General features: G+C 41.3%; 1 protein-coding gene across 2 annotated transcripts in view; it reads left to right on the top strand.

The window, feature by feature from the left end:
• Positions 1-14,206, top strand: part of PPP2CA (protein phosphatase 2 catalytic subunit alpha) — a 32,949-nt gene that overhangs the window by 8,349 nt on the left and 10,394 nt on the right. The window contains exon 2 of one of the 2 annotated variants that reach the window (XM_032251438.1): positions 13,992-14,201. In XM_032251438.1, the coding sequence (XP_032107329.1) occupies positions 13,992-14,201 (210 nt within the window). The remainder of the gene's footprint in view (positions 1-13,991; positions 14,202-14,206) is intronic. The other variant, XM_032251401.1, reaches the window with a different exon arrangement.

The raw sequence follows: 14,206 nt of genomic DNA on the forward strand, positions 1-14,206 counted from the left end.
TCTTCTATGTTTTTATATTGGTAGAAGTGTCAAACTATATGGTAAGGATATGAAATGTTAAATTTACTTGAACTAGAGCTGCAGTGAACGTTAGAATTAATCAGACATTTATTTGTTTTGTTTTTGTTTTGACACGGAGTTTCGCTCTTGTCCCCCAGGCTGGAGTGCAGTGGAGCAATCTCCGCTCACTACAAGCTCTGCCTTCCAGGTTCAAGTGATTCTTCTGCCTCAGCCTCCTGGGAAGCTGGGATTATAGGCACCTGCTACCATGCCCAGCTGATTTTTTGTATGTTTAGTTGAGACGGGTTTTGCCATGTTGGTCAGGCTGGTCTCGAACTCCTGACCTCAGGTGATCCACCTGCCTCGGTCTCCCAAAGTGCTGGGCTTACAGAGTCACCATGCCCAGCCAATAGTCGGACTTGTAACAGTAAAATTACTTTCAAAAATGGAGATTCCTTTGTCAAACAGTACTAGTACTAAAGTTGTAAAGAGGTTATTTGTGTCTGTTGTTGAGTTTGATCCTGTGGAGGAGACATGTTAGGGCCAACATTGACATTTTCGACCAAGGGCAAAATTTATGGTGCAAAAACTTGATTTCTGCCAAAGCATTGTGGCTCATACCTGTAATCTCAGTGCTTTGGGAGGCTGAGGCTGGAAGCTCGCTTGAGACTAGGAGTTTAAGACCAGCCTGGGCTATATAAATATAGTGAGACTACTGTTAATACAGAAAAAAAAAATAGGTTTCTTTAGTTAATTATAGATCATTGATCCGTGATGAACCTGAACACTTTTCCCTCAGGATATTCTGTGTTTGAATATCTTTTTCTTTTGTAGGAAACTGCCTTTTATGTTGTTGTTGTTTTTTTTTTTTTTTTTTTTTTTTTTTGAGATAGTCTCACCCTGTTGCCCAGGCTGGAGTGCAGTGGCACGATCTCAGCCCACTGCAACTTCCGCCTGGGTTCAAGGGATTCTCCAGCCTCAGCCTCCCAAATAGTTGGCATTACAGACATGTACTACCAATCCTGGCTAATTTTTATATTTTTAGTAGGGGTGGGGTTTCACCATGTTGCCCAGGCTAGCCTCAAACTCCTGACCTCAAGCCATCCACCCCACCGTAGCCTCCCAAAGTGTTGGGATTACAGGAGTGAACCACTGTGCTTGGCTGAAACCACTTTTAATATATTACATCTTTAGGAAAATGCTTTTAGTTACATCATGATGTCTTTCATGTAGCTAACAACAAAAATGAACTTTAACCCAAAAGATGGGAAGTAGTATTTGAAGCAAGTTATTTCTTGGTATACTTTAGTGCCAGATTTGGTACTGCTATGTGATTAACTGTTTTTGAGACTAGAAAAAATTTTGCTGGAAATCTGATTAAATTATCTTAAAAAATCGAGCTTGGGGCCAGGTGCCGTCGCTCACGCCTGTAATCCCAGCATTTTGGGAGGCCAAGGCAGGCAGATCACGAGGTCAAGAGATCGAGACCATCCTGACCAACAATGGTGAAACCCCGTTTCTACTAAAAATACAAAAGTTAGCTGGACATAGGTGCACGCCTGTAGTCCAGCTACTTGGGAGGCGGAGGTTGCAGTAAGCAGGGATCATGCCATTGCACTCTAGCATGGTGACAGCGAGACTCTGTCATTAAAAAAAAAAGGGCCGGGCGCAGTGGCTCAAGCCTGTAATCCCAGCACTTTGGGAGGTTGAGCTGGGGGGTAGTGGCAAGAGTACTCTGTTGTCCATCAAAGCCACTTGCTGCTCTCAGATGGCCTTGCTGTTGAATGACATAATCTGATTTGGTTGGAGTACGCAAGTCCTCCAGACTTGAAGAATAAGGATTGTTCTCTCAATTTCATCTTTTCTCTGAAAAAGCACTTGTTCAGGAAATATTACCTGTTTTCAAGGAATGAGAGTCTGCTTAGGAATTATTGTATACATTAAACATTGGTGAGCGGTTTTTAAAGAATTAGAGGGTAGGCCTGAGATTACGCCTTTAATCTCAGCACATTGGGAGGCTGAGGCAGGAGGATATCTTGAGCCCAGGAGTTCAAGACCAGCCTAGGTAACATAGTGAGACCCTGTCTCTACCAGAGAAAAAAAAAAAGGTTTATTTATTGTGATGAAGTTTTGCCTTGTCGCCCAGGCTGGAGTGCAGTGGCGTGATCTTGGCTCACTGCAACCTTTGCTTCCTGTGTTCAAGTGATTCTCCTGCCTCAGCCTCCCAAGTAGCTAGGGACCACAGGCAAGCGCCACCACACTCAGATTATTTTTGTATTTTTTTTGGGATAGAGATGGGGTTCTACCACATTGGCCAGGCCTATCTCAAACTCCTGACCTTAAGTGATCTGCCTTCCTCGGCCTCCCAAAGTGCTGGGATTACAGGCATGAGCCACCGCACCTGGCCCTACAAATAATTTTTTAAAAGAAACTAGCTGGGCGTGGTGGCATGCCTGTGGTTGCAGCTACTCTGAGGCTGAGGATTGCTTGGGTCCAGGAGAGATCTAGACTGCAGTGATCCATGATCATGCTACTGCACTCCAAGCCTGGGCAATAGAGCAAGAGCTTGTCTCAGAAAAGTAAATAAATAAATAAAAATTAGATACCTCTCAAGCCTTAGGTCCCATTTCATTGATTTTTTTTCTTTAGGATTCCAGAATACTTCAAGATCATTATTAAACATTTAAAGTTAATGTCATAATGTTAACTATGCAGGTTTAAGATGCTGATGTAAAAAGAAGCTTGAGTAGTTGTCTTGTAATCATAGGATTAAAGTATAGATTTTAAAATGAAAAACTCTTTGAAAATGGCAAGATGTGATAACTCTTTTTTTTGTAATTTTTAGGGGAAAAATTACAAAGCAAAAATGCGCATAGAAAATTTTTGACTATATTTTAAAAATGAGAGAAGCAGGCTGGGCCTAGTGGCTCATGTCTGTAATCCCAGCACTTTGGGAGGCCAAGGTGGGCGGATTATGAGGTCAGGAGTTCAAGACCAGCCTGACCAAAATGATGAAACCCCATGTCTACTAAAAATACAAAAATAAGCAGGGCACGGTGGCATGTATCTGAAGTCCCAGTTACTTGGGAGGATGAAGCAGGACAATCGCTTAAACCCGGGAGGCAGAGGTTGCAGTGAGCGGAGATTGTGTCACTGTACTCCAGCCTGGGTGACAGAGCAAGACTCTGTCTAAAAAAGAGAGGAGGAGGCCGGGCGCGGTGGCTCAAGCCTGTAATCCCAGCACTTTGGGAGGCCGAGGCGGGTGGATCACGAGGTCAAGAGATCGAGACCATCCTGGTCAACATGGTGAAACCCCGTCTCTACTAAAAATACAAAAAATTAGCTGGGCATGGTGGCGCGTGCCTGTAATCCCAGCTACTCAGGAGGCTGAGGCAGGAGAATTGCCTGAACCCAGGAGGCGGAGGTTGCGGTGAGCCGAGATCGCGCCATTGCACTCCAGCCTGGGTAACATGAGTGAAACTCCGCCTCAAAAAAAAAAAAAAAAAAGAGAGAGGAGGAGAGAGAGAGAGAAAACCAAAAAGTTATTTTAAATAACGGTTTAAAATAGTTTGTGCAGATTCTTAAGAACATCATCTAGCTCTCATTGATTAGATGTTCAGAAGCATGTATGCACAACTTTTATAAGAGGAGAAATAACTGATAGTAAATAAACATGGAATAAAAAGTTTGTATTCAGAAATGAAAAATGCCAATTAAATTGGTGAGATCACATTTTGTATCTGAAATAGCTGAGAATAAATATATTCCTTCATTTATTGCATAACAAATTGGCATAATTGAGTTTTGTGGTACACGTGAAACAAAAAGAGTTAATGCTATTTTGCCCTGTCATCCCACAATTTAAAACTTTCTGAAAGGAAATAATTCAGATAAGCAATAATACTGGACACGTATTGGTCTATTTAGGAGGATATAATGTAGTTTTAAATAATCACCATAATATAGAAAGTTGAGTCAGTATGAAATTTTAGGACACAAAATGAGATGCTGACTTGTTATAAATAAGAGACCTCTGTGAGTAAAAACTGAAAGATAATAGAAAGGAGAAGAGTTCTGGTTGGTAAGAATAAGATAGTTATGTATCTTACAGCTTTCATTGAAATAATCTTTTAACATTTTAATGTTTTCTCAGCCCCCCCCCCCCCCCCCCTCTTGAGAGTGTCTTATTGTGTTGCACAGGCTGGAGTACAGTGGCACGATCTCAGCTCACTGCAACCTCCATGTCCTGGGTTTCAGCAATTCTCATGCCTCAGCCTCCCAAGTAACTGGAATTATAGGCGTGAGCCACTGAGCCTGGCCTTTTCAGCCTTTTTTAATGCAAAGAATTTTGACATGGTTGTAATCATTTTGTGCTTTTATTTATTTATTTTGAGATGGTGTTGTTGCCCAGGCTGAAGTACAGTGACATCATCATAGCTCACTGGAATCTTGAACTCCTGGGCTCAAGTGATCCTTCTGCCTCAGTCTCCCAAGCAGCTGGGACCACAGAGTATACCACCATGCCTAGTTAATTTTTATTTTTTTGTGGAGACAGGGTCTTGTCAAGTTGCCAGGGCTGATCTTGTATTCCTGAGCTCAAGCAGTCTTCCCGCCACAGCCTTCCAAGTAACTGGCACTGCAGGTGTATGTACCACTATGTCCAGCTAATATTTTACTTTTTTTTTTTTTTTTTTTGTAGAGATGGGGTTTTGGTATGTTTCCCAGGCTGAGCAGGAATTTTGAAAGGAATCTTTTTTGCTGAGCAGTAGATCTCAATGATGCACTTAAAATATTCAGTAATCCATGCTGTAAGCAGATACGCTGTCATCCAGGCTTTGTTCTTCCATTTATAGAGCACAGACATAGTAGATTTAATGTAATTCTTAAGTGCTAAAGAACAGTTTAGCACTTAAGAATACTTTTCAGAGTGGTGAATGAGCATTGACTTCAACTGAAAGTGACCAGCTGCATTAGCCTCTAACAAGAGTTAGTCTGACTGTTGAAGGTTTGAAGCGAGGCATTGACTTGTCTAGCTAGTAAAGTCCTAGGTGACATTTTCTACTAGAAGGCTATATCATCTACATTGAAAACCTGTTGTTTAGTGTTGTCATGTTCATCACTGTCTTAGGTAGATCATCTGGGAAACTTGTTATAGCTTCTATATCAGTACTTGGTGATTCATCTTGTACTTTTATGTTCTAGAAATGGCTTAAACCTCGTGAACCAGTCTGCTAGCTTCAAGCTTAACTTCTGCAGCTTCCTCACCTCTCTGAGCCTTTATAGAATTGAAGAATTAGGACCTAGCTCTGAATCAGGTTTTGGCTTTTAAGTGAATGTTGTGGCTGTTTTGATCTATATGAACCACTAAAACTTTGTCCATATCAGCAGTAAGACTGGTGTAGGGTTGATGGCCCTACAGGGTCATGGGGTGTGCCTTATGCTGTGCTGAGGTGCAGGATCCGAGAAATAAAGAGACAGGACACAGAAGTAAAGGAAAACGCAGCTGGGCTCGAGGGGCCATGCCATCTATGAGCAGAGTCAGGCAAGGCCCCGACTGTCCAGAAGCATGAGTATTTATTGTGTATAGGTTAGGGGGCAAGGCAGTGAGTGAAATCATCTTTAAGGATAGTGATAGGGTCATGAGCAATAAAACAAGGGCCTACCCCCATTAGGTCACCTAGGCTAGGAGGTGGACAGTGCGCAGCAAGGGGCCCATTCCCGAGAAGGCAAGGGCCATGTGCTGTAAGAGGTCACCGAGGCTTGAAGGTGAACCGTACACAGTGAAGAGGATGCAGTGTGCAGTACTTCTATCTATGGGCAAACTACTTCTAAAGATTTATGGGGCGATGCTTTAAGTCTCACAGCAGTGACAGAGCTGTCAAGCTGTGTCACCTGCTGCCAGCTTCCAATGAGTTCTATGGGAAGATGCCTTTTGAGCAGCACAGTAGCAAGAGCTGATAAACTTCACTGTCACCAAGGTGGATTGCCGGTCTGAGGGCAGTCTTCCACAAGAACTGGAGGAAGGTCCTCAAACTCCTTTATCAGGAGGAGTGGCTTTTGCCCCAAACCTGCTATACAGCGGGTATCTTTACGATGTTGAACACTGCTGCTTGGGCCATGGATTCTTGTCCTGGTATAACTGTTTTTCTCTTAAATCATGCTCTGCACTGTGTCTGCTCTAGGCATTCCTCCGATTATAAGCTGCTTATTCCTTAATTCATGCTCTGTACTGTGTCTACTCTAGGCATTCCTCCGATTATGAACTAAGATTTGTATATATATGTAGGGAAATATTCTTTAGGCACCCATACTATCAACTATTATATGATTATATAGAGAGGATTATATAAAGGGATTCTTCAAGCCCTACTTTTATAAACTAATACATGGTTATATAAAGGATTATATAAAAGGAAATACCTGAGTAGTAACACTCTAAAGTGAGATAGTCTTCAAGCCCTAACTGTGCTAGGGTTCTGCTTAGGCCTCTTTCCTCGGTGCCCATATGGGAGGTTACCTACAACTGGCTTTCGTATCATTCATCTGTTCACTGAAGTAGCACTTCTAATTTCTTTCAAGAACTATTCCTTTGCATTTATACCTTGGCAGTTTGGTGCAAGAGACCTACTTTTAGGCCTGTCTTGAGTTTCCATATGCCCTCTCCTCACTAAGTTTAATTATTCCTAACTTTTCATTTAAAGTGAGAGATATGGAACTCTTCCTTTCACTTCAACACTTGGAGGCCACTGTAGGGCTATTAATTGGCCTAATTTCAATATTGTTGTGTGTCAGGGAATAGGGAGGCTCAAAGAGAGGAAGAGACAGAATGGCTGGTCAGCAGTAGTAAGAATACACACATTCATTAAGTTTATTGTCTTATGGGCACAGTTTGTAGTAAAGTCCTAGGTGACTTCTTCTTTTGCTAGTGCCACAAAGCAATTACAATAGTAACATCAAAGATCACTGATCACATATCGCCATAACAGATACAATAGTAATGAAAAAGTTTGAAATAATTTTAGAAGTACCAGGATGTGACAAAGACAAGAAGTGAGCATATGCTGGTGGGAAAATGGTGCTGATAGACTTCCTCCACATAGGGTGGCCACAAAGCCTTGATTTATAAAAAATACAGTATATACAAAGTGTGGTAAAGTGAAGCATAGTAAAATGAGACATGCCTGTAGTTATTGTATGCTCTTAAGGAAATTACTATTATTTTTAAGACCAAGTCTCTGTCACCCAGGCTGGAGTGCAGGTTGCACAGTATCTACTCACTGCAACCTCCGCCTTCCAGGTTCAAACGATTATCCTGTCACAGCCTCCCGAGTAGCTGGGATTAAAAGTGCCTACCAGCATGCCTGGTTAATATTTTTCTATTTTTAGTACAGATGGGGTTTCACCATGTTGGCCAGGCTGGTTTCGAACTCCTGACCTCAAGTGATCCATCTGCCCTGGCCTCCCAAAGTGCTAGGATTACAGGTGTGAACCACCGTGCCTGGCTGAAAATTATAAATAAGTGGTTGGTTAATCTGTTGTTGGTTCATGTCTTTTTTTGAGATGGTGTCTGGCTCTGCAGCCTCTGCCTCCCAGGTTCAAGTGGTTCTCCTGCCTCAGCCTCCCGAGTAGCTGGGATTACAGGCATCCACCACTATGCCCAGCTAAATTTTTGTATAGTTTAGTAGAGACAGGGTTTCACCATGTTGACCAGGCTGGTCTCGAACTCCTGACCTTGTGATCCGGCGGCCTCAGCCTCCCAGAGTGCTAGGATTACAGGCGTGAGCCACCATGCCTAGCCGGTTCATGTGCTTTTCAAAATTGTCTGTCACTGGGCATGGTGGCTCACACCTGTAATCCCAGCACTTGGGGAGGCTGAGGCAGGTGGATTACCTGAGGTAAGTAGTTCGAGACCAGTCTGGCCAACACAGTGAAATCCTGTCTCTATTTTAAAAAAAAAAAATTTAGCTGAGCATGGTGGTACACACCTATAAACACAGTTACCCGGGAGGCTGAGGCAGGAGAATTGCTTGAATCCGGGAGGCAGAGGGTGCAGTGAGCTGAGATTGCGCCATTGCACTCCAGCCTGGGTGACGAGTAAAACTGTGTCTAAAAAAAAAATGTCTTCCATGAAAAATAGCATGGATGATTTATGAGGTCTAGTTTAAACCTGATTTGTTTGTAATTTCATGTTACTATGGTGGTGATGATGGCCTATATTCAAGAATGTTGAGTCTGTGGATCATTTGTCTTACAACTGATTGTTTTATAGTAGATTGGAAATAAAGTTATGGGATTTCTGAATCCAAACCGGAATGCTGAGAGGACATTGGTAATAAGATAGTGTTCTCTGTGGTATACATGCCTGTAGTCCCAGCTACTCTGGAGGCTGAGGTGGGAGGATTACTTGAGCCTAGAAGATCAAGGCTGCAGTGAGCCATGATGGTACCGCACTGCATCCCGGGCAACAGAGCAAGATCTTCTTGCCAAAAAAAAAAAAAAAAAAAAAAAAAAAAAAAAAAAAAAAAGATTTAAAAAGTATCTTCAAAGATTGCTTTCCTTCAAGTGAATCTGCATATTTTTTGGATTCTAGGGCAGAATGTTAACTTCCCACAGTTAATTGTGATAAGATCTTATTAAGAGAATAGCCTCATTCCAGTGTTAACATTGTTCTCAGAAGTTTGTACCAAATCTTTGTTTGCTTGAATTTATTCATTTTAGTCTATACCATTTAACTGAATTTCAGAAGGGTTCTGGTAAGTCAAAACCAGTATGGTACTAATTACATTCTTTTTTTGAGATGGAGTCTCGCTCTGTCACTCCAGTTGTAGTGCAGTGGCACGATCTCGGCTCACTGGGTTCAAATGATGCTCCTGCCTAAGCCTCTGGAGTAGCTGAGATTACAAGTGTGTTGTCACCATTCCTGGCTTTTTAGTAGAACTGGGGTTTCACTACATTGGTCAGGCTGGTCTTGAGCTCCTGACCTCAAATGATCCATCCTTGGCCTTGACCTTCCAAAGTGCTGGGATTACAGGCGTGAGCCACTGATCTTGGCCCTAATTACATTCTTTTAAAAATGATTTTTTTTTTCCCAGATGTTAATCATATTAGCTAAGATATTTGAGGTCCTGGAAAAAGGTTTGGTATGTTTGTTTTGCTTTTGCTTGTCCTTTAGTTCATAAGAGGTGACATGAGACTTTATAGAAGTGAAAGTGCCAGAGTAGAAAGGTGGTTATTAAAAATAAAAAAATCTCAAATGTCAATTAAGTTGTTTTAAAAGTCTGGTTCTGCCATTTATTTTGAATATTAAAGAGATTAAAGAGTTGAGATTGTATAGCCAGCTTTGAAAATGATGGTTGGTAAAGGTCTGGAGGTGATCCATAAAGCCACTAGGTGCTTTCAGGATTTACAAGGCCTAACTCCTTGTAATAGCACAGCTTATCTTTGTTTTATTAAAAAAAATTTTTTTTTTTGAGATAGTTGGCTACCAGGCTGGAGTGCAGTGATATGATCATGGCTCACTGTATCCTTGACCCTCCTGGGGTCAAGTGATCATGACTGACTGCATCCTTGAACTCCTGGGCTCAAGCAAGTCTCCCAACTCAGCCTTTTGAGTACCTGAAATTGCAGGTGTGTACCACCATGGATGGCTAATTTTATATTTCATTTTCTGTAGAGAGGGGTCTCATTATGTTGTTGCCCAGGCTGGTCTCTGAACTCCTGAGTTTGTGAAGCAGTACTCCCGCCTCTGCCTCCCAAAGTGTTGGGATTACAGACGTGAGTCGCTGCACTTGCCAAAATTATATATATATATATATATATATATATATATATGTATGTATTTATTTAGACAGAGTCTTGCTCTGTCACCCAGGCTGGAGTACAGTGGTGTGATCTTGGCTCACTGCAACCTCCACCTCCTGGGTTCAAGCGAGTCTCATGCCTCAGCTTCCCACGTAGGTGAGATTATAGGCATGCACCACAACGCCCAGCTATTTTCTATCTTTAGTAGAGATGGGGTGTAACCATATTGGCTAGATTGGTCTTGAACTTCAAGTGATCCGCTCGACTCAGCCTCCCCAAGTGTTGGGATTATACTGCTTCCGGCCCAAATCGATCTTTTAAATGAACATCTGTAGGTTTTATTGTTGTAGTGTTCTGGTGTAGTCTGTTTTATTGTAGTAACTATCTGAGAGCTGGTAAGTTGAGACCATAAAAAAAAAACAAAAACCCGAAATCATGCTTAAAACTGATTCTTTCCAAGGTTGCATTTTTGTTAAAATCTACTTAATAGTTGGCTGGGTGATTTTTTAAATTTTTCTTTTTTTTACTCTGTCCTGGTTTGAGGGATGATTGCTTCTACATACCACTGTTATCGCCAGTATTTAATTATGCTTATTCTGGTCTGTGAAGTTTGATAGGAAGGGAAGAAAGAGCTTTGGTTGGCTGTCCTAGATTCACAGGTTAAAATTTTCACTTGAGTTAACTTTTTTTTTAATTTTAAAGGACAATTTGCTAATTTAACATTTGAAAAGCAAACTACTAGATATACTAGTTAAGTTTACTCATAGTATCTTCTCTCAGGAAGTGTGCCTGCATAAGTATACAGAAGAGAAAATACTAGGGAGATATATTGCTGTAGTTTCACACCCCTCTGCTTTGTAATTGGTAAGGGGATACTCTGCATCCCCTATGAGAAATTAACTAGCTCTCTCGATAAATGTTATATATTATTAAATATTGTTAGAAAAGCAGGCTGCTGAACAATATTGTTTCTAGTTTAAAAATGCAAGGAAAACTATTGTTTTTGTAGACATGCAGTATATATGTAAAATTTGTAAACAACGCTTTAAAAGGATATACAATCTCTGATTTTCCATTTAATGATGGTGCGAAAATGATAGACATTCAGTATGCTCTTCAGTTTATGATGGGGCTATATCCAGATAAATGTATTATAAATTGAAAACATTGTAGTCTGAAAACGCACTTTTGACTTGCTTGTATTTATGATAGGTTTATCTGGATGCAGCTGTGTTATAAATTGAGGAGCGTCTATACATCAAAATTTCATTGGTTACTTTGTCCAAAGAGGGTGGGATTGTGTAGAAGGGACATTTCTTTTTTGTCTATGCCAAATTTTTTTATGTGTTTATCATTGTGATTTGCCTACATTGAAATAAAAGTAACAGTATTTAGACTTAATTTTCCTTTCATGATTTGAATAGAAGTTTTGAGTCAATTGTAGTCCTAAACTTCAGGCAGTCCTAAAAGTCAACTTTTTATTATTCATACAGGGAATACCCTTACAGGTAAACAGCTATACACCGATGTACATTAACATTTAACTTCTGATAGAGTTAAATGTGAAAATTACAAGATGGCAAGATTTACATGCTATGTAACCGTCTGTTTTCTTTTTCTTTTCTTTTTTTGAGACGGAGTCTTGCTCTCAACAGGCTGGAGTACAGTGGCATGATCTTGGCTCACTTCAGCCTCTGCCTCCCAGGTTTAAGCGATTCTCCTGCCTCAGCCTCCTGAGTAGCTGGGACTACAGGCATGTGCCATCACGCTCAGCTAATTTTTGTACTTTTAGTAGAGATGGGGTTTCACTATGTTGGCCACACTGGTCTTGAACTCCTGACCTCAAGTCGTGATCCACCCGCCTTGACCTCCCAAAGTGCTGGGATTACAGGCATGAGCCACCGCACCTGGCCTATCGTCTGTTTTCTTACGTCATGCACTTTTAAAACTTCTGAATAACTTGAAGTTTCTTCACATTGTAGGACTTACCATTTCATTCAGTTATTTTCATTAATACATGATAGGTGCTAAAAACACTAGATGTAGTATTAATGCCAGACAGATTTTGTAATGGAATATGCCTCGTGAATTTGTTTTTTAGTGATAATAAATCAGGGGACGTTGGAATTATTCTGGAGAGAAAAATTTCAAAATGAAATAGAATTTAATAATAATGAGTTGTACATATTTCTTAAGAGATATCTCAGACCGGGTGCAGTGGCTAACGCCTATAATCCAGCACTTTGGGAGGCAGAGGCAGGCAAATCACTTAAGCTCAGGAGTTTGAGACCAGCCTGGACAGCATGGTGAAACCTCATCTCTACAAAAAATTAGCCAGGCATAGTGGCGCACATCTGTGGTCCCAGTTATTCATGGAGGCTAAGGTGGGAGGATCGCTCGACCCTGGTGGGTGGAGGTTACAGTGAGCTGAGATCATGCCATTGTACTCCAGGCTGGTCTCGAACTCCTCGGCTGCAGCCATCCACCCGCCTTGGCCTCCCAAAGTGCTGGGATTACAAACGTGAATCACAGTGTAAGCCGAAAAAAGATACCTCTTTTTGAAGCACAGTGGAAATTTCTTTTAAACTTGGTAAAATGTTAGATCACTTTACAGATGTCAGTGGTTGGTGGGTGTCCTGAAATAGGCTCCCAAAAATGTTTGAAGACTTGAAAGTAGCGGTTCTTTAACTTGGTTGCATGTTGAAGAAAGGAGGGGTGGGGATGCTTAAAAATTATTGATGATTTGGTTTCATTTGCCAAAATTCTGACTTGATTAGGGGAAGGGATAGGCATTGGGGTTTTGTTTTTATTTTTTGAGACAGAGTCTTGCTCTGTTGCCCAAGCTGAAGTACAGTGGTACAATCTTGGCTCACTGCAACCTCCACCTCCCAGGTTTAAGCAATTCTCCTGCCTCAGCCTCCCAAGTAGCTAAGACTACAGGCATGTACCACCATGCCTAGCTAGTTTTCTTGTGTTTTTATTAGAGACAGGGTTATATACCATGTTGGCTAGGCTGGTCTCAAACCCCTGACCTCAAGTGATCCACCCTCCTCGGCCTCCCAAAGTGCTGGGATTACAGATGTAAGCCGCTGAACCTGGTTGCCATTGGGGTTTTTAATGTACAGCTAAGATTGTATACCACTGTCTTGAACCCAGTTCTTGTCATCTATGGTTGTCCTGGCTCTTTAGCAACAATTCTCTGTGGTAATTTGTTTTTTGATATCTCATGTAAAATGATCTCTTCCAGTTACCCTCTCCCTTTCCTTCGTGCCACTTAACACAGTGTACTTTTTGCTTGGTTACTTGTTTGTGGTCCTCCCCTCTACTGCAGTAGGAATGAGCCATCTTGTTCACCGCTATATGTCCAGTTGCTAGCAAGGGGCCTGGCACATAGTAGTCACTCAGATGGTTGAGCACATGATTTTCTGACAGGCATGAGCCACTGTGCCTGGTTAAAAACATGTTTTTAAAAAGTTAAGTAGGGCCTAGATGAGGTAGCTTGTGCCTGTAATCCCAACAGTTTGGGAAGATGAGGCTGGAGAATCACTTGAGCCCAGAAGTTCAAGAACAGCCTGTGCAACGTGGTGAGACCCCATCTCTACAAAAAAGTTTGTGAAAATTAGCCAGCCATGGTGGTGTGTATCTGTGGTCCCCGCTACTGAGGTGGGAGGATTCCCTGAGTCGGGAATGTCCAGGTTATAGTGAGCTGTGATCATACCACTGCACTCCGGCCTGGGGGTGACAGAATGAGACACTGTCTTAAAAAAAAAAAAAAAAAAAAGAATCCTTGAGTACCACATTGTATTAGAACTGTAAAGGTAAAGAAGTAGGTACCTGAATGTCCTGTTCTGTTTTCATTGATTTTATATGATTGCTAATAATGATCTTGTTAGTATTTAATTAGATGGCAATTTGATAGGTTTAAAAAAACAAAACAAAACTCCTGGTATTGATGATAGGAATAGGTTGTGCACCTTTATGCACATTTGTTTTCCTAGCTAACAGGGTGAGATAGCTAATGGATTATAGTCATGTCTCGCTTATTTTAATGGGATCATAAATGCCTGCAATTTTATCTTAGACTGATACTGAGTCTGCCCCTTAAAGCTACATTAAGCGTAAATAAACATATCTTTGTTAATACTATTTAATGCCAAATGTATTACCTTATTTTTGTCTCCCATCTGTAGGCTAAAGAAATCCTGACGAAAGAATCCAACGTGCAAGAGGTTCGATGTCCAGTCACTGTCTGTGGAGATGTGCATGGGCAATTTCATGATCTCATGGAACTGTTTAGAATTGGTGGCAAATCACCAGATACAAATTACTTGTTTATGGGAGATTATGTTGACAGAGGATATTATTCAGTTGAAACAGTTACACTGCTTGTAGCTCTTAAGGTAAT

Source organism: Sapajus apella, unplaced genomic scaffold (genome assembly GCF_009761245.1).
Source record: "Sapajus apella isolate SASKATOON/1434 unplaced genomic scaffold, GSC_monkey_1.0 scaffold1, whole genome shotgun sequence".
In the NCBI taxonomy this organism is placed as follows: Eukaryota; Metazoa; Chordata; class Mammalia; order Primates; family Cebidae; genus Sapajus; species Sapajus apella.